The sequence below is a fragment of the Capra hircus genome, chromosome 5 (assembly GCF_001704415.2).
Source record: "Capra hircus breed San Clemente chromosome 5, ASM170441v1, whole genome shotgun sequence".
Classification (NCBI taxonomy): domain Eukaryota; kingdom Metazoa; phylum Chordata; class Mammalia; order Artiodactyla; family Bovidae; genus Capra; species Capra hircus.
This window is the reverse complement of record NC_030812.1, coordinates 30,587,785-30,607,527: the sequence shown is the minus strand read 5'-3', so window position 1 is coordinate 30,607,527 and position 19,743 is coordinate 30,587,785. Positions and strand designations below refer to the sequence as shown.

Genomic DNA, 19,743 nt, shown 5'->3' with positions numbered 1-19,743 from the left:
CTTTTAAGGAATAAAATGCAGCAAGAAAGATGACAAGTCACTCCCCAAATTAGGTTCCAAAAAGACCACACCTCTCTCTCTCTCTCTCTCTCTCTCTCTCTCTCCCTCTCCCTCTCCCTCCCTCCCTCCCTCTCTCAGCAGCTGCCATGTGTACGCAGTCCTGCATAGAGGTCCATGTGACAAGGAACTCGTCTCCAGCCACCAACCAGCAAGGACCCACAGTGAGATGTTGCAGGATGCAGTGTGTGAATTCTTGATGGGATACTGATTAAGGCACATCAGCTATAGGAGACATTTGGGGGCCAATTGGGAGATCTGAATATTGACTGGGATTAGATAAAAAGAAAATTAATGAAATGAAACCGCGGAGAACATTGGATGAAAATAAGCAGGTTAAAAAAGCATTCATTTCACTCTGTGTATATGTGTGCATGTGTGTGTACATAAAAAAAAAAAAAGATACAGCCTAACCTATAACTCAGCAATTCCATTTCTTGCTGTATACCTCCAAGAGGAATGAGTTCATGTGTCTAACCAAAAGACACATGTTCAAGAACGTTCATAGTAATTTTATTCAGTATACAACAAAATTGGAAACATCCTAAGTGTTCATCAAGAGGAGAATGGAAAAATAAATTATAGTGTATTCTAACAATAGAATACCACATGACATTTCTTTTAAGTTGTTGATAAATGCAACAGAGATGAATCTCAAAAATGTAATATTGTGGGAGAGACACCAGATATGAGGGAGTACACACTGCACAATCCTTTTTATATGAAGTTCAAGAACAGGCAAACCTAATCTATGGTGATAAGAGCCTAAGGCGCCATCACCACAAGACTCTGGATCCTGACCATGAAGGGGTACAAGGACAGCTCTTGAGTGAGGATGTCACAGACCTTGACATGGATGTGGTTACACAGACATTGATGTATCGGTACGTATATGCAAAAAATTTACCCAATTGTACATTTAAATCAGTACGCTATATACAACTAAGTTATATCCCAATTTTTTTAAGGAAAAAATACCCAGAAGGATTACACCAAAAGCATTAATGGTGGAAATAACAGGGTGGTGAGAATACTGTGTTTTGACTTGTCTCATCTTGTTGCTTGTCTGTATTTCCTTTCTCCAATACATAATCCCTACTTCTGTAATGATAAAAAGTTATTTTTAAACTACATTCCACATGCTTGATAATATCATTTATGCTGCCTCAGGGGAAAGCTAAGAAATGTATTTGCAGTGTTATTCCTGATGGAGAGAGGGGTGTGGCCACACATGAGACAAAGGAATGAAGTACTCATCGCTGCGGCATCAGGGTGTGGGGGACTTTTCGGGCAAGTCCCCTGTGCTGAGCACGGGTGGAAGGTCAGAGTGGACCAGAGTGTCCAGCCCACATGGTGTAATGGAAAGAACCCAGGAGATAGAATCTGGAGATCTAGGTCTAAATCCAGAGCCAAGCACTGAGTGTGGCCTTTTGAAAAGTCCTGTAACCACAGAAGCGGAAAGACGAGGGGTCAGTCACAGGGCACAGGTGATAACCCAGATCATGACTCCGGACAGGTTCTCTCCACTATGCGCTGCTTCCCTGTTTATAACAACAGCTAACTCTTCCATGGAATTTACATTTTATGAAACACAAATATTCCTGCTGAATTCTCACAGAACCTCTTGAGCAAGCACTGCTCTTGCCCCTGTTAAAAGTAAGAAAACTGTTTCCAAGTGGCTCACTTGAACTAGTGAGTGATCGAATTACGATTTGCCTGCTGGTTTCCGGACTCCACATCCTGTGTTCTTTCCACCAATGGCCTACCTAGAACCTTGACCCTCGACTGTTGCCCTCCTCCCTGTCAACCGTAAACCAGCACCCGCTTCCAGCGGCTCTGTGTTCTCCTGCAGTCTTGGTAGGGCCTTATTTCCAGGGTTGGGGAGGATGGGGGGAACAGAGAGCTCTGTGCAGAGCACCCCTAGTGACCTGATGCTGACTCAAAGAAGGATCCAGACTCCTGGCTCTATGTTACTCAGATAGGCATATAGGAGTCCACCCCTTGACAATGCAGCCCCTCAGGTCAAGGGTCTTCCAGGCTCATTTCCCCAACCCAGCTCTAGGGTGAGCACCCTGTCATCATCCACGATGAGGGGCCACAACTCTTCACCAGTCCTCTGCCCTCCTCCCCAGAAGGCTTCTCCTCAAGGCCTGAGTCAGCACTTCCCCATCCCTACAAAGTTCTAGCCTCTCCTTAATATCTCCTAAGGCCTGTCCCATCCCAGGCAGCCAGACCTCATCTTCCTCACAGCTGGTGAAGGAGCCATGAGAAGTGGAGTGAGAAGCAATGGCAGGCCCCAGGGGGCAGCCGCCCAAGCAGCTAGCACTCTGTTCTCTTCAATAATTCATTCCCGGGGAGGCTGAGGGCTCCAGGTCCTCATTCTGAGCTGGAGATGGCTACCACAGCTCAGACCCTGAATTGACAGTGATGGGAGTCACAGGTGGGTGAGAGAGCTAGAGTAAGCAAGTAGAAGAGTACCCAGCCTCCAGCCCCACCACAGACACCTCTCCCACTAATTCTTATTTTAGAGAAGGGGACTGATCTGGGTGGAGGTCAGGCGTCCTGTGAGAGATAAAGGAGCCGAGGACCTGCAGTAGGCCCAAGAGTGCAGAAAGAAAGGACCCAAGTCTCAGCTATCTCATTCCAGCTGTATGTACATCAGGGCCTGCCTTATTACCATTGCCCTGAGCCTTCTTGAGGCCACCTCAACCTCTCATCAGCAGCCCCACTTTTCTAAAGGATGCCCAAGTCCACTCTGTCCCAGCTTTTGGAAGGCCTGGGATGCTTCCACTGCCTCCACTTAGGGAATCCTGCCCCCACTTAGGCCTCAGCACTCCTCCCAGGGGTTCCCCACCTCCATCGCATCTCTTTTCAACCCCAGCTTCCCCACCCAACCTCTGATGTTTACAAAGCTGATAAATATGTGAGAGTGGAGGAAGGACTTGACCTGATCCCTTGGGTGGTGCTGTAATTCAGTGTCTGGTGTTAAGAGTTTGGCAAGAGCAAAGGAGAGAAGGAGGTAAAGCCTAGGTCAGCACCCCCTTCCCCAGGCCACCCTAGGGAGCCTGCCTCTCATACCCCTTCCTCCACCCAGGGCAGCACTAGCGTTCCGCTCCTGTGCCCAGCCTTGCTCCTCTCTCCAATCCATTTTGCGGAACTGGAATCACCAGTCACATTCAACGGAAACTAAGATCTAAGACTAAAATAGACATATTTCAAACACCTACTATGTGCCACCTACTCTGAGCCAAACTCCAGGGAGAAAGAGAATGAGAGCTAAGCATCTCAGCCTTCTCACCTTCCCCTCTTCCCAGGGATGAAAAGGAACCCCCAAATCCACAGAGCATCCACACCACTTGCCTCAGAACCAGCAAGAGTTGGGTCTGGGAGACATAGCTGAGAGCCCAGTCCCTCTAGAGAGGCCTTGTGTGGGAAGGAAGGTGCAGTCTTGCTGAGCACTGTCAGCAAGAAACTCTTCAGACATATTTATAGCAAATGCTGCATCAGGGGATGGAGGCTGAAAGTGCCCAGAAGCATCAAATATCACCACGAGTCTAGAGGCAGAGCCCAGAAAAAGAAAACAGAGATTGCAGCAAGAGGGATTGAGGTTTGATGGTAGAGGAACTTCCCCAGAGTAATATCTGGAGTTGGCAACAGGGATTCCCTGTGGAAACTACCCCCACAGAGATTTCTCAGAAGCTCCCAGTAGAGCAGACATAAATGGACGGACGTGGTGATCTCTGTTCTCTGTCTTTGTGGTGCAGGGGTTTTCAGATGTTAGGGCCACTAAGTACAGTTATGTGAGTTATGCCTTGCTGAGGAGGCAAGTGGGGATCGAAATCTAGCTCTAGGTCAGTAGAGCAACACCCTGTGCAGGGTGGTGTCTGCACAAAGGCTAGCCAAAAGGGCTACCAGAGTCCTGTCAAATATCTCAGGGCCTGACAACCTGGGAGGTCAGAGAGGAGGTGACACCAGGGAGAAGGGATGAAGGCTGTCTGGGAAGGCCTCTTGGAGGGCAGAGGGGTGGGAAGCAGATGCTGGAGCTAGGGGCCGGAAGGGGCTAACCTAAAACATGGCTCACAGGAGTGCATCCAGGCTTTGAGGCCCCTCTGAGCAGGGTGTCAGACACCGTGAGGTCAGGGCCAGAGATGGGGCCGCTAAGGGAGGTAAAGCGAGGAGGAAGACTGTGGGTCCTCTAAGCAGTCATCTCACATGGAGGGGGCTGGAAGAGGACTGTTCTGTGGACCTGGAGGCTGGGCTCCCAGCTCCAGTTCTGAGGGTCCTACCTTTTCTCAGTAGCAGAAGAGAGAGGGGGGTGTGCTCCAGCAGCTAGAGTGGAAATGAGAACAAGTGAAGGGTGCTCAGCTGTCCCTGTGCACCTAGATTCCCTCTGATAGGCTCAGAGAGAAGTCACTGATATTTCTATTTTAAAGTAAGGGATGGAGAGGCTGTAGGTTCTTGAAGAGGAGGGAGGGAGGGGGAAGCTAGGGACAATTGCTTGCCTTGGCCAGCACCCCCCACTCCTTCCCCTTCTCCTATGGAAACTTAAGCTGCCCCAAGGCCCAGAGGAGCTAGTCCATTAGCTGTGGTCAGCAGGGGTGTAGGGAGGGGCCTCTCTCCCTCTAGGTCTTATTGCCAAATGATAGCAAAGCTTCTGCTCCCTCTGTTAGAGCCAAAACAAAACAAAACCCATAAAAACTTGCATGCACAATTTTAAAGCACACATGCAACCTCTTTATCTCCTCTGAATAGTTGAAGCTGAATAACTGAGGGGTAGGTGGGTGGGAGGGGATGCAGGGACTAGATCACAGAGAGAGAGGAGGTGCTCCCCCAAAGGACTTTGCAGGTTAAGCATAAGGAGGGGCTGGGGGTAGAAAGAGGAAAGTTGATTCTCCCTCAGTTTAGCTCCCTCCGGAATGGGGGCAAGGACAGGGTAAGCTGAACGGGGAAGCAGGGAGAAGTCTTCCAAGATCCCCAGAGGATAGGAGGATGGGGGAATCGGGAACTCCCCAAAGGAAAGCAGCCAGAAGAAGAGCCAAGAATGAGAGTGGAAAACCCTGGATCCAAAGGAAAGAGTTCTAGTTGATGCCGAGGGGAAAGTTGGAGACGCCGGGTCACTGGTCTTCAGGGTGTATCTGTCTCTGTCGGCCGCCCCCTCCCTCCATCCGAGGTCTTTGGTATGGAGCAGAGTCCAGCCTGGGGATACTGGGGGTTTGGAAGGACCAATGAGAAGCTGATCCGCTCACAAGGGTGCAGGGAGAGAGCTGGCTGGGGCTATACCCCTGCTCCCCCCTTCCCTTGCTCCCCCCTTCCCCCGCCAGAACTTGGGCTTGTCCTATTTGACGTGCCCGCCTAAGCGGGAGGGAGCGGGTACTGACCCGAAGACTGGTCCCACGACTCCGTACTCCCTGCTACCCAGGCCGGGCCAGGACGCTGCCGGGCTCAGCAGGAGAGCCCCCGGAGAGCAGGATGGAGGTAGGAGCAGCGTAGGGACCCAGAAGGGCCAAAGACCTCAAAGAAGCCCCTTAGGGGAGGGGATAGAGTGCAGATCCCAAAGGGGTCTGGAGGTGGGATCGCAGTTCCTGGAAAGAAGAGCGGATGAGGGGGCCCTGTTAGGCTTCTGGCGGGCGAGGGTCTGGCTCCGAAACGCGGTGCCTCTGGTCTAGCCAGGGCAGCGCCTCCTGCTGGCAGGGCCAGAGCCCTGCCGGCCGACAGGCGGACCCCGGGTGCCACCACCTGGAGGGCGTGTGCGACCGCGACCGCGGGGCGAGAAAGCCCAGGGGGCGCTGCAGCCGGCCTGGAGGAGCCGCCTCGCCTCGCTCTCCGCCTGTGCGAGCTGAGTCCCGCAGCTCCCGGAACCCGGGAGAGAAGAGTGACAGTAGAGACGCCCCGGGTGCCGGGCGCATCCCCGCTGGGGTGTCGCCAGTTGGATCCCATAGGAGCCACCGGGTCTGGGCCTGGGACGGGTGGATGGACGGAGCTTCCCCGGAACCCAGAGGGAGCGCTGGACACTGGGGCTACCGAGCCGTACACAAGCATTCTTCCTTTCCGATCTTTCCCTCTGCTGAGGACATGTCGAAGTCGTCTCTGGGACCGCGGCGCCTTTCTTTCCGGGCGCACCGAGCAGGTGTCGGAAGGGAGCGGAGCCTTCCGCCTAAAGCTCCGGAGTCCGGGCAGCCCTTCGGCTACTCCTGCCCTTCTGCCTGCGGCAGTGGGAGCTCCGGAGCCCCTACCTTTTCTGGGGAGAGGGTTAAGGAGGAGAAGGTGGTGTGGGGCGGCGGTCAAGGAAGAATGGCGAGATATGTGGATGGAAGGACAGTGGCAGGCCCCCAGATAAACAGAGAACAGGGATCGTAGAGGGGGGAAGAGACGGAAATGGAGAAAGCTGGGCTGAAAAGCGAAAAGGGGGGGAGAGAGTGACAGAGGCGGCGAGAAAGGAAGAGAGAGAGAGGGAGAGAGGGAGGGAGGGAGGAGGGGAGGGAGGAGGGGAGGGAGGAGGGAAGGGAGGAGGGAACCCGGAGAGAGGGAAGGGAGCGCCGTGGAAGCCGGGCGTGGGGCGAGGCCAGGCGTGCAGGTGGGAGCCAGTGTGCAGAGCAGCTGCCCGGTCCTGCTCCCGCCTCGGAGCCCCTGCCCCGGAGGAAGGAGAAAGGCCGCCAGCCCGGTCTATGTCTTTTTCTGACTCCAGTGCAACCTTCCTGCTGAATGAGGTAAACTCGAGGGCCCCCTCCCAGTGGGTGGGAGGAGAGCCCACTCCGAGCTAGGGAGAGGGCTGGCATTTGGGGGAAGACTGCAGTGATGGGGAGGGAGGCAGAGTAGGTGAGGCTAAGGGTAGAGGTGGCAGGTAGGAAAGGAGGGAGCGCCAGTGCTGGCAGCCTCTAAGCACTGGGACTGGAATGGGGGCGGGGAACTGTGTGGGGGCCAAAAAGGGGTCTAGATGTTAGGACTGAGGGGAGGACTCTGCAAAGCTCCCCTGGTGCTCCTCCCTGCATTCCCTGGGAGCAGACCAGCAGCTAGAATGCTAGAGGCTTTGGCTTTCTCCAGATTTTAAATACTGCTGGGGAGGACTCCCTAGAGGTCCTAGCTTCTGCCTCAGTTTCCTCCCTTCAACACTCCGTGACTGGGATCCACCCAGTTTCCTGGTGCACTTATAGGAGAAGCTAGAATGTATTCTGGAGATTCCCAAGAATTCCAACTCCCAAACCTGGTTATTCAGGCTTCCCCCCAGCCCCGATCCCATGTCCTGCTTCCATGCCTTGGGTATCTGCCAGCTGCCAGTCTAATGACGCTCTCCTAGAAAGAGGAAGGCAGGAGGAATCCTGTCCCTGAATCCTCCTCCCACCCCAACCCCCAGCTCACTCTCCTTATGCTTAGCCAGGGAAAAGAAAATGGATTAGGGACCACATGGACAGTGAAAGGCACATGTCTTGATATAGGACAGGAAGCACTAGGCTGGCATGAGAACCAGAGCAGGCAGTTGTGGGTGAGGTGAGAAATGGAAGAGGGCAGTGAGTAGAAACTCGGAGAGAAGGGAACCAGGGAGAGGCTCTGAAGCTCCCGCAGGACCCAGGAGATGGCCCAGGTATGCGGAACTTGAATACATCTCCTGGGGGTGGTTGGCATGGCAATTCATGCTTCATAAGCAGACTTAAGACACCACTGTCCCAGATGGGGATGAAGACAAGGTGTGTAAAACAGGAGTGAGGTTGATAGCAGATCCACTGCTACCTACAGTCCCCTGGACACTCCCGTGGTGGATAGAGTCCCAAAAGGAGGGGCCATGAGAGTAAATTCAGGGACGGAGAGAGAAGCAGATGCCCTGGTAGCTGTCGCCTTCATTAGAATCATCTCCCAGGAGAGAGCACCTTAAGGTCTTATTGCGTCACATTTAATGCCCCCTTTCTGCCCCTGTGGAAGGACAGAGAGACAGAGAATAAAGGAAGCTATGAGAAATACTGAGGAACTGCGGGAGGGCACAAAGTGAGAAGACAGTATCTGGGAACTTCCGATACAGAAGAATCCAACATATAACCAAGCCCCAAATGGTGCTAGCCTCGGGAGACGGAACTGTGAAAGTACACTGCCTCCCCCAATAGTGGGCCATAGGGGCTCCAAGAAAGTTGTACGCCAAATCCCTGCGGGAGGTAAATGCTGGGCAGGGCTGGACTGCACCATTCACAGGGGGGTGAGGGACTAAAGGCAGACCAAGACAGTCTTAAGATGAGACCCCCTTCTCTTTTTCTTGTTATGGAACACGAACAAGTGACCTAAGTGGGAAGCCAGTTGGTTTGGGTGGTTTTCCTCTCTCTCCCAGGCACAGTGCTTCCTACCACAGATCTCACCCAACCCTGTCAGAGTTTCGGTTTTCCAACTCCCCTGTAGCCCAGGAAGAAAAGGGATGAGTAAATATCAGATTCACCCTCCTGGGTGTGAGACTCTGGGAGGGGAGAAGGACTGAGACCAGAAGCTGTCCAAGGGCACCCCTCTATCTCACGTTCCCCATCCGCGCCACCCGCCCCAATCTCTGGGAGGAGGCAGAGAGGGGAGGAAAGGGTAGGGAGGGAATCAAAATTCAAAGGAATAATTTTGCTGTGGAGTTCAAATGGGTGGATCTTTGAGGAAGTTTCCTCAAGACAAGGGATGCTGCTCGGGTCTCTAACCTCAAACCTTAGTGCCCCTTTGAAGAAGACTGACTGGAAGAGTGGTACATGTGCTTCCAACCCACACACTGGCCACCCGGACCACCCTCACCCTTTTGCTAAGGAGGGTATCTGGCCTTAGACTAGTGACTCTGAGGAGAATTGCTCCCCCTCGCCAACCCCGGCGTGGCCAGGCTCCCTCCTTCAGTCCCAGCCACAACCACCCCCTGCCTCCACTCTCTGGCTTCTTTCCCCCTCCCTTTAGGTTCGCCTAAAGCAGCCCCTCCCTACGCCAGTTCCCACGATGCCTTGGCAATGCCTGGCACAGTCCTTGGCAAGGAAATGAGGAAGGGAACCCCCATCCTGGCCAGACTAGGATGAAATCTGCCCGCGCAACAGGTGTAGTAAGGCGGCCGGGCCCCAATCCTCCCGGGTTGGGCAACCACTGAGGCCCTTGGCTGCGAGCGAGTCCCAGCACTAACGGGCCCGAGCGCCTGGCGTGGGGGGGTTGGGGAGGCGGGGGACGGGAGCTACTTTTCGGCATTTGGCCGGGGGTCGCTGAAGCCACTCCTCCCCGGGACCCCTGCGGGGTTTGCTCTTGGAGTCTCCCGGGCCGCCGGGGCGCAGACACGCCGCCGTCTCACCTGCCGCCCGCCCCCGCCCCGCCTCCTCTGTCTCCGGTCTCCAGCTACCCGGCCTCCGCTCTTCCTCTCTCGGCCTCTGCCCCTGCGCTGCCTCCCCCTCTCTCCCGCCTCCCCTTAAGCTGCGCCCGCGGCTCGCTCGCGGGGTCCCGGCTCCGCGGCCTCCCCGCCCCGCCCCTCCCCCGCGCCAGCCCTTTGTTTCCCGGCGGAGCATTTCCTGGGTTGCCGAGCGCCTCGGTCTCCGCGTCCCTCCTCGGCCCGCCTCCTGCACGCCGGGATCCGCCCCGCCCGCAGTCTCTCCTCCCCTTCCTCCCCGCCGCCCCTCTGCCCCGTAGGTGCTCGGGGACCCACCTTCTACCCCGCTGGCGTCGGCCACCCTCCGGCGGCCGGGCCTCGGGCTCCCCCGGCGGCCGGCGCCCCCTGCCGCCGCCCCCTCGCCCGCTCCCGGGGAGGGGGGTCAGGTGGGCGGGCGCTATTGTAGGAGCCGGCGCCAGATTTCCTCAGCCGCGCTCGGGGTGGGACCGGCGGGGTTTTGGGGGGGTGGGGTGGGGGGAGCGGTGATTTGCGCTCGGAGCAGCTGCTCTTCGCGGCTCGCTCCCTCCTTCGCGCTCTCGCTCTCCGCCGCCGCCCGCAGGGCTGCGGGGCTCGGTGGCATCTCCCGGGCGCGGCCCGCTGTCATCGCCCCTGCCTCCGGGCCGCTCCCGCCCCGGCGCCGCTCGCTTCCCCCCCACCCGGACTCCCCCATGTATGACGACTCCTACGTGCCCGGGTTTGAGGACTCGGAGGCGGTGAGTGCCCACGGGGAGGGTGGGGGTGGGGGAGCTGGGGTGACACCTCCTGTCCCTCGGACCCTTCCCCCAGTTCAGGACTTTGAGGAACGCCTCTGTGGCGGGCAGGGAATGTCGTGGGGGGCGGGGGGCGGGGGGCGGTGGCGCTCCGGCAAAGTGGAGCGATGGATGTTCACGCCGGAGGCTTCCCGGTGGCCCCGTCCTAGAGCAGGGCGCATCCGGTGTGTGCCGAGAGGGGCTCGGGTGGGGGGAGGCTCAGAGCAGGTGGCTCCACAGACCAGGACAGAAGGGTAGAGGGAGGCGGGGCTGGAGACTGAGGGCCCGGAGGCATTAGAGAGGCCCTCGAGCAGCGTCTGGAGTTCCCCAGGGAGGGTTTCTGGGGTCTGAACAGCAGACACAGAAGATGCGATGCGGGGACTCTTACAGAGGGGGACAATCCAGCCCTCCTGTGCCTTAGTAAAGGACAGATTAGGGAGCCTGGAGAAGAGCAGAGAATCCCATACCAGCCCCTTCAGACAGAAGGATCATAAAACTTGAGGACCTCCATTATCGCCTTCAGCTGGCCATCCCCGGGCACTGCCTTACCTCCTCACCCCTCAGCCCAGCTTCTCTCCCAGGCTGGAAACTGGGTGTCCAGCACATGGGTGGGCTGGCTGACTGTGCCCCCAGCCATCCCACTCCTCCTGCTGAGGCACCCCCAAGCAGGGGGGCCTCCTGAGCACCTGCTCAGCAGGGAGGCCAGGAGATGAAGCCAGAGGAGCCCAGGGCCTGGGGATGGAGAGGAAGCTCTTTGCTCAGAGAACCAGGCAACTGATAAATATTTAATTCTCCTCTTTGCTTTTATCTCCTGACCCACTGAGACAAATCAGCTCATTAGGCAGTGATTCCCGGAGCTCAAGAGAGCAGGGAGAGTGCCTGGAAAGATGCGGCAAGGATGGGCAGCACTGTCTCAGTCCCTTCTCTCCGGCATCCGACAAGAAGTCCTCCTTATGAAAGCAGCTGGATGGCTTGAGAGGGGTCTCTGATCTGATAAGGAGGGTAGAGTGTGCCAGGGTCAAAGGGGACTGTTGGCGTCTTCTCCCGTCTCCTGCTGCCATGTCCAGGATAGATGAGTTCTGGGGCTCAGGAAAGGCACCTATCTATCAGTCCTTTTCGGGGACTGGGCCCCTGCTGGGCCCAATTCCCCACTGGGCCTCTGAGGCTAATTACATTGCAGCTAGAGCAGATGATTTTCAAGGCTCTGGTGAACACCTCTTCCTGACAGTTGAAGGGACAGCTGGCCACGGCCCAGGGTGCCAAGGTGAGCTGGAGAATGAACCTCCCTCTGTGGGGCTGGAGGGCCCTAGAAGGTTCTTCCCACCCCTGGTTGAGAAGGCTTGGACTGTTACAAGGTAAAGCCTGACTTAGGGATGGTGTTTGGGGCAGCCTGCTAACCCATTGCTGGCTCCCCACCCCTCTCTGGTTCCTGGGTTACCCTCCCCCACTTTCCTTTCTCTTGCCTGGCTCCTTGCTCTCCCTGAGGCCCCCTCTGAAGCAGTAGGAGGGAAATCAGGCTCTAAATAAATCCAACGGCTCATCTCCCTCCTCTCCTTCCCCCGTGCCAGGCAAGAGTAGAGCTGCAGCCTGCCCACACACTCACCAGGCGAGGGGGGCACCACCAGGGCACAGTGCCAACTCCTGGCAGCTCCAAAGCACTGAGCCTCTGGCTGTTCTGGCATAACAGGGGGTGGGGGAGGCAAGACCCCAGGGTCTGCTTGGTGGGGCAGCCCTGGCCTCCCTGAGTCATGGGTGAGCTCTGAGGACCTGGGAGAGATGGAGAGGGATTGCATTCTGAGCATGACTCACGGAACATTAGGAAGAGACCCTGTCGTTCCCATCTTAGGCTAAGAGGTCAGGTAACCCAGGTGCCCCAGGCAGGAACACAACAATGACTCAGGCTGAGAGCCTGGAGAACAGAGGAAGGGTCAGACTCCTCTCCCATCTAGGAAGCATCTGGCATGTACTTACCAACGCAGGTGGTCATCCTGCCTCACCTGCCCCCTCGCCTGCTGGCCCCTGTTCACTTCAGACAGCTGTTTCCCACAGAGGCATCTCCTGTGCCCCAGGCCCCTGGGATGAGATCCCCAACTCAGCTGATATAGCTAAGGTTCTTCCCGGGGCTCAGCTGCTCTTTATCCTGCTGCCAAGCCGGCCTTATTTAGTTCTCAAGGGAGATGGGAACGTGCTCTGTGAAATGGAGGCCCTTCCCTCCTCGTGCTGTCTTCATGCCTTGGGTCTAGCACGGACATTGTCGTTAGCTTCCACACTAGGACCTGGGCTGCCCGCAGGCTGACCAGCCCTCTTGCCCACGGTGGGCTGGGCAAGCTGTGTGAGTTTGTCTTCCTCACCCAGAATCAGGCCTCCGCTGCCTTCTGTGGTGGTCATGCACAGTGGGTCTGAAGGAATGTTCCTCAGCCTGAGAACATTCTACTACACACGCACACACGTGTACATCCCTACACGGTCCCTTTATCTAGGCTCCTGCCTGATCTCTGCCCCCTGGACCTCAGAACTGATGCATGTATCACTTTAGGCTTCTGCTCATAAAGAGGGGAAACTGAAGCAGGAAACCAAAGACTCCCTTCTCCCTAGACTGGGCGGGGAAACCCAGACATTCTGACTTCTTCCCTCCTGCCCTGAGGTCCAGCTTCCCTTGTTCATCAACCTCATGGCCTTGAAGGTGAGCTCTGCCACCCTCCTAAGGCCCCTCATTGCCCAGAGGCCCAACCTCTGAGCAGGACTCACACCCTCCTGGCTCAGGTTACCAGAGACCCCCTCCCTCCATCCCCAGGGTTGCCGAGCACCAGCACTGCCTTCCTCCAGGGCTGATATCCCCCTGGGCAAGGGGCGGAGAGATGTAGGCCAGCTGGTAGGCGTGGCCAGGGCTCACCTGGGCTCAAGGAGGTAGCTTTATGTTGCCTCTTCAGTCTGTGCTGCCCACACCTGGCCAGTTGTCCCAGCAGGGGTGAGAGGAAAGAAAGAGGGGGTAAAGAGAGCAGGAAGGGAGTAACTGCCAGGAGTTGGGAGCCCGGTGTCCTCCCCTTCACCCTGGATGAGAGAGAGGATCTAAGAGGGTAGACAGCTATATCCTGACACTCAGGACCAGCAGCATGCCAACCAGTGTCTCTTGACTGTTCCTGGCTGGCTATACTCCTGCCAGGCATTTTAAGGAAATAGTTTCCAGGCTGCTTTGCAGGCTGATGTGAACAAGAGGGTTGGGTCTTCTGGATTCCAAAGATTCCGAATCATCCCCAGTATGTCATCTTCAGTACATCTCACTTCCCTCTGCCTCACAGGACATGGTCAAGGGGAGAAAAGGGAGGAAGGAGGGAAATGAAGGCTCTATTCACGGCTGCAGTATTAATAGGTTTGGGAGGAAGAGCCCAGATCTCAGCACATATGGGTTGGACTGGCTTTCCTGCAGCCCCAGAAGCACTGGTGCCTTTCCTGGGGAAACAGGAGGGACTGACAGGGCCAGCCACCCCCATGGAACTGGAGAGGCTGAGGTTCGTGGGGTTTGGAGGTGCCTCTCTAGTGCCCAGCACTCCTGAGCCCACAGGTCACAGCCTCTCCCCACACCAGGGTTCAGCCGACTCCTATACCAGCCGCCCATCTCTGGACTCAGACGTCTCCCTGGAGGAGGACCGGGAGAGTGCCCGGCGTGAAGTGGAGAGCCAGGCTCAGCAGCAGCTGGAAAGGGCCAAGGTATCCTCTTGCCGGCTGCGGCACAGTGGGCCAGGCTGGGTGGAAACTCGTGCCAGGTCCTAAGTCTCGAGGGGTCAACGGGCAGGATGTGCGAATGAGTATGTGTGTGGTTGGGTGGATGGTTGGGCCCTGAACCTGGAAGGGGTGCTCTGAGGTTCCCCTCATTTGCGCCGATGGTTGCGTTCCCCAGCACAAACCTGTGGCATTTGCTGTGAGGACCAATGTCAGCTACTGTGGCGTACTGGATGAGGAGTGTCCAGTCCAGGGCTCTGGAGTCAACTTTGAGGCCAAAGACTTTCTGCACATTAAAGAGGTAACTGACCCTCTCCGGACAGAAGCCACTTGGTTTCTCTGCTCTTACCCGAGTTCCCAGGCCTCTTGCTTCAGTCCTCTTTAATAAACAAGTCCTGAAACTCCGAAACTCATCCTTAACACACCCCTGTACATACACACACCCCTCATACCCGAGACCTAGTCCTCAGGGTCTCTGTCCTCCTGAGACCTGGGACTCAGCTCCCATCTGTACAAGTGAGCAGTTAGCTTAGTTGCCTCTAAGGCTCCCAGTGACCAGTGTGAGGCCTCACACGGAAATCTTGGGGGTCTCAGACATGGCTGCCCTCCCCTCTGGCACCTTCTCCTGACCCTCTTCCCTTGCACTGCCTGGCTCAGACCAGCTCTCCCACGCCTCCCTTTTCTTTGAAGAGCCAGCGCGGAGGCCTGGACCGCCTCCTCTCACCACCCCTTCCACCCCACCCCACCCCTAGAAATACAGCAATGACTGGTGGATCGGGCGGCTAGTGAAAGAGGGCGGAGACATCGCCTTCATCCCCAGCCCCCAGCGCCTCGAGAGCATCCGGCTCAAGCAGGAGCAGAAGGCCAGGTGAGAGCAGGGCTGAGACTCAGTAAATACCTCCTGACGTGTGCTCTTTACCCACGGTCCACATCACCACACAGGCATGATACCCCGCCCCCCGCAATATGCAGTGTGCACACTCAGACCTAACGTGTACATTCACAATGCACAGGTACAAATGCACACGTATTGAAGCTCACACACAAAGGCTCACGTCACATGCACTTCTCTCACTAGCAGAAACATAAGATGTATACAGCTATTGAGTACTGTGTAGAGCAGACACACAAAGACTCTCATTGACCTCCCTCTCTGCTCTCAGGAGATCTGGGAACCCATCCAGCCTGAGTGACATTGGCAGCCGACGCTCCCCTCCTCCATCTCTAGGTAGCCTCCCCTCCACCCACCTGTCTTGGGTAGGTGGGCCACTCAGACACAGGGGGAAGGGAGATTCTCCCAGTGAACAGTGTGGGAAGGGGTTGGAGCTGGGAGAAGCCCAGGGTTTCCCCTGGGGATGGGAACACCATGCCCTCGGGGTCTTTCCCTCTTCACCAACTTTAATCTTTTATTTCCTTTTCCAAAAAGCCAAGCAGAAGCAAAAGCAGGTGAGTCAAGGAAGGGACTGGGGCTTGGGGGGCTCCTGGCGTCTGGCCTTGGGGACAGGCTTCTGGGCAGTCATTGTTGAAGGGGCAAGAAAACACAGAGGGGAGGGGGCCCAGATGTCTGCATCTGCCCCACCCCACTCAGGCGAAGGGCAGGCCACAAGGCCATGACTTTGCCTGACCTCAGGTCAATTCTGCAGGCGGAACATATTCCTCCATATGACGTGGTACCCTCCATGCGGCCTGTGGTGCTGGTGGGACCCTCTCTGAAAGGTTATGAGGTGAGAGGTCCCTGACCCCAGAGTTGCCTCTACCAAACTTGCCACAGAAACAGTGGGAGGGGGTGTTCCCCACTGCCCATCCATCAAGGTCTGCGTGTGGAGAGGCTGAGCTCCATGGCCGTACCTGGGGAGGCTGCCCATCTCCAAGAAGGCTCCCAGCCAATTCCACGCCTCTCCCCTCACCCACCCCCCCAACCCAGGTCACAGACATGATGCAGAAGGCGCTCTTCGACTTCCTCAAACATAGGTTTGATGGCAGGTAAGCTACTCTGGCCTGGGGAGGCATGGGAACCAGGGAGAAGTCCTTGCCTCCTTCCAGATGCTGTAGCCCGGTGTCCTCCAAAGTGAAAACTGGTGGGACCTGGGTAGGGAGGGCCCTAGGCTTGAAATTTAGAGGTGGGCTGTGCTGCTCCCTGCCCACCCCAGGATCTCCATCACCCGAGTCACCGCAGACCTCTCACTGGCAAAGCGATCCGTGCTCAACAATCCTGGCAAGAGGACCATCATCGAGCGCTCTTCTGCCCGCTCCAGCATTGGTGAGAAGTCCCCAGTCCTGCTTCTCTGCCCACTCATGCATTAGTGAAAACCTTCCTCATACCTTTCTCTTTCCTGACAACTTGCATTCCTGCCCAACCCCTTCTCCACCTTCCCCAGGATTGGCAAGAACCCACCCCAGTCTCAATTCCCCGTGCCTCTGCCTGCCCAGGCCTTGATGAACATCCTCTCCCTCCACCATTCCTTCCCATCCACCATTTGGGAGACCCCAAAGCCCTGTTGGAGTCAGATGGGGGTGGAGCCACCAGTGAGCATTGCGGCTCCCCCCACCCCTCCCTCCCTTCATAGCTGAAGTACAGAGTGAGATTGAGCGCATATTCGAGCTGGCCAAATCCCTGCAGCTAGTAGTGTTGGACGCCGACACCATCAACCACCCGGCACAGCTGGCCAAGACCTCACTGGCCCCCATCATCGTCTTTGTCAAAGTGTCCTCACCGAAGGTAAGACAGCTGTGGCGATGGAGGTGTCCTACAGGGCTGCCCTCTTAGAATGCGGTACAACTCTGCTTGGTCCCTGCCCAGGGGCTCCTCAGTCCCCTTTTCCTGCTGCTGCTTAACACTGCTCCGAGTCCTCCTCGCCTGCTCCTCATGCCATGAGTCAGGGACATGCCCAGTGCTTCCTGGGCCCAGCTCTGTCCTTGCCCTTCAGGTACTCCAGCGTCTCATCCGCTCCCGGGGGAAGTCGCAGATGAAGCACCTTACTGTGCAGATGATGGCATATGATAAACTGGTCCAGTGCCCACCTGTAAGTGGCTGGGCACCACTCCTGTGCCCACTCTTGCTTTTCCAGGGCTGGGGTGGGCTGATAGAGACGGAACATTCCCCCTTTCCCTTCCAGGAGTCATTTGATGTGATTCTGGATGAAAACCAGCTGGAAGACGCCTGTGAGCACCTAGCTGAGTACCTGGAGGTTTACTGGAGGGCAACCCACCACCCAGCCCCCGGCCCTGGGCTTCTGGGCCCTCCCAGTGCCATCCCCGGACTTCAGGTAACCATTTCCAAGGGCACTGATGCTCAGGCTGAGCTAGCCAAAGCAAGGTCCCCTCCCCACCCAGCGGATCATTCCTGACCTCCAGTTTGAAGGCCAAAGGATCAGAGAGCAGAGCAAGGGTGTGTGGGTGAAAGCACTCCCTGATGAGGGAAGAAAGCAATGAGACAGGTAATCAGAGGCCACTTTTCCTGGGATTCCAAAGAAACACACTCTGCAAACTCTTCTCCTCATCTGTCTTGAAGGCAGAGCCTGGATTTGGCTGGAGTCAAAAGCTCCAGTTTTCCTTGTCTGAAGTAGAGGAATGCTCCGGGGTGCTTCTCCTTCTGCATCATTTCCTGTACCCAGGGACCGAGAGTTGAGGGCAGGAATCCTCACGCTGCCAGAGTGGGGAGGGAGACTGAGGCAAGGTCCGCATGGCCTCACATAGAGCTGCCATCTTGTCCCCAGAACCAGCAGCTGCTAGGGGAGCGTGGCGAGGAGCACTCGCCCCTGGAGCGGGACAGCCTGATGCCCTCAGATGAGGCCAGCGAGAGCTCCCGCCAAGCCTGGACGGGCTCTTCACAGCGCAGCTCCCGCCACCTGGAGGAGGACTATGCGGATGCCTATCATGACCTGTACCAGCCTCACCGCCAGCACACCTCGGGGCTGCCTAGTGCCAACGGGCACGACCCCCAAGACCGCCTCCTGGCCCAGGACTCGGAGCACAACCACAATGAGCGGAACTGGCAACGCAACCGGCCCTGGCCCAAGGATAGCTACTGACACAGCCTCCTGCCACCCTGCCCCGGCAGGCACAGGCATAGGCTGGCTGGGGCCCCTGTTCCAGGCAGGTCGGAGTTAGACTGGCATGAGGCTGGCACTAGGCTCAGCCCCCGAACCCCCCCGCCCAGCCCCAGCTCCAGGCCTGCCTGCAGTCCCGAGGTTCTGGGAGAAGAGCAGGGGGCCCCCTCACCTCCTGGGCACAGTGACCCCCCCCTAGGCTGCCATTCCAGGAAATAGCTGTGTGTGCTGCACCCTGGCACCTTTCCTTCCTCCCGCACAAGAAACTGCCCCACTGGGCAGTGCCCTCAGGCCAGGACCCCCTTAGCAGGGGCCTTCCCACCAGACTCAGGGAAGGAATGCCACCCAAAGAGACAAGAGGGTGGGGCATGGGCAGCATGGCATGAGGGAGAAACAAGGTCCCTGAGCAGGTGCAGTCCTGTCCTAACCTGAGGGACTCAGGGGTCGTGCTTTGGGGTCCGAGGGCCTCTACTCACCTCACTGCCACACGTGAGAGATGAGACAGTTGAAGCCCAGCAGGGTGGCACTCCTGGCATCAGCTGGGGTGGGGCATCCACACAAAGGCTGGAGCACGGGCAGCTGGGCCAGGGCCAGCTGAAGCTCCAGCAGGGAAGGGCTCTGCCCACCTGCCAGGAAGCATCTTAACATCTGAAGGGACCAGGGACTAGGAACATTGTGGGCTGGGGGCTGGGGGAGGGAGGGCAAGTGTAGCAGAGAATATATGGACGGCTTGCTCCGGGCACCTCCTTGCCCCACTCATTCTTTCGCTCTTGCATCCTATCTTTTCTGTTCTTGGCCTTCATGCCTCCCACGCCCATGGGATATGGGCCTCAGACTTTATTCCCTGATCCATAGCTGCTGCTCGTAAGTTAGGATTAGAGGGGGAGATAGGACCCAGCGGACAGCCCCCAGAGGCCCTGTCAGCCTGGCTACCCTTGTCTTAAGGCTCTAGTGTGTGACCTACAGAGCATGCTCCACAAGACCCTGCCCCACCTCACTGTCATCACTAATAAACACCATGCGCAGACCCTTGGGCTCCTGTTCTGTCTGCTGGCTCAGGTAGCCAAGGTCCTTACTGCATGGCCCAAGTCTGGAGGAGTTGAAGACGTATCCTCGATGTGCTCTCTCAAAAAAAGACCGAGTGGGAGGGGAAAGGACAGAGCTGGAGGAGGCACTAGACTCCCGGGCACCCCTTCACCCAGCCGCTCATGCCCAGGTCCTGGAGGGAGACTGTCAGCAGCACAGAAGGGACTTGTTTGGGGAGGTGGAGAAGAGGCTGAGTCACAGCCTCACACTGTCCCAGCCTCAGGCCAGAAAGGCCCTGAAGTAGCTGCAACTTGAACTCCATGTCCTTGCCCAACTCTTTGAGGGGTAAGGAAGAGCATGTGAATAAGAGTACTGGGGGAGGACCCAGGCCTTGCAGCCCCCTCCCCACACAGAAACTCAGCCGGGCCCAGCTCATCTCTCCTTGCTGTCTCTGGTGCCTGTCTCCTCACCCTCCAGAGCAGCAATCTGGGAGCCACAAGCAGTGGTCCTGAAGACTCGGGGTCAAGCACGCTGTTCCAGGGTGGGAGAACAGTTCTGGCTGTGCTGCTCCTGCCAGAGTTTCACAGCTGCTTTCCTTCCTCACCCTTGTGTGAAGACCCCAGAAGGCTGTCCAGGCCAGAGCTACAACTTCTGTGAAGCCAGAGCTGAGGAGGGAAGATGCATGACAGTCCCACCATCACTGCCTTTCCCATCTCCCCTCAAGTGGTTCCTAGAGACTTAAGGCTAACAGCCTAGACCCAAGGATCTTTTTCGGATGTGATTTTCCTTC

The 19,743-nt window shown here is 56.9% G+C and overlaps 1 protein-coding gene across 3 annotated transcripts; it reads left to right on the top strand.

Moving 5' to 3' along the window:
* Positions 6,590 to 18,955, top strand: CACNB3 (calcium voltage-gated channel auxiliary subunit beta 3). Of its 3 annotated transcripts, none has more exons than XM_018047854.1 (13): positions 6,590 to 6,764; positions 13,744 to 13,866; positions 14,057 to 14,179; positions 14,631 to 14,746; positions 15,042 to 15,106; positions 15,305 to 15,324; positions 15,522 to 15,602; positions 15,803 to 15,861; positions 16,029 to 16,138; positions 16,446 to 16,597; positions 16,806 to 16,901; positions 16,995 to 17,144; positions 17,595 to 18,955. In XM_018047854.1, exons 1-13 carry the CDS (start codon positions 6,723 to 6,725, stop codon positions 17,907 to 17,909), a joined length of 1,452 nt encoding a protein of 483 aa, XP_017903343.1. In that variant the 5' UTR covers positions 6,590 to 6,722; the 3' UTR covers positions 17,910 to 18,955. The 3 variants fall into 3 exon arrangements, with proteins under 3 accessions (XP_017903343.1, XP_017903342.1, XP_017903344.1); XM_018047853.1 differs by lacking the exon at positions 6,590 to 6,764 and adding an exon at positions 9,858 to 10,122; XM_018047855.1 differs by lacking the exon at positions 6,590 to 6,764 and adding an exon at positions 11,447 to 12,841.

Coding starts and splice junctions, on each gene's coding strand:
- CACNB3 (XM_018047853.1), top strand. CDS start 10,078: ATGTATGACGACTCCTACGTGCCCGGGTTTGAGGACTCGGAGGCG. Junction 14,747..15,041: donor AAGCAGGAGCAGAAGGCCAG/GTGAGAGCAGGG, acceptor CTCTGCTCTCAG/GAGATCTGGGAACCCATCCA. Junction 15,862..16,028: donor AAACATAGGTTTGATGGCAG/GTAAGCTACTCT, acceptor TGCCCACCCCAG/GATCTCCATCACCCGAGTCA.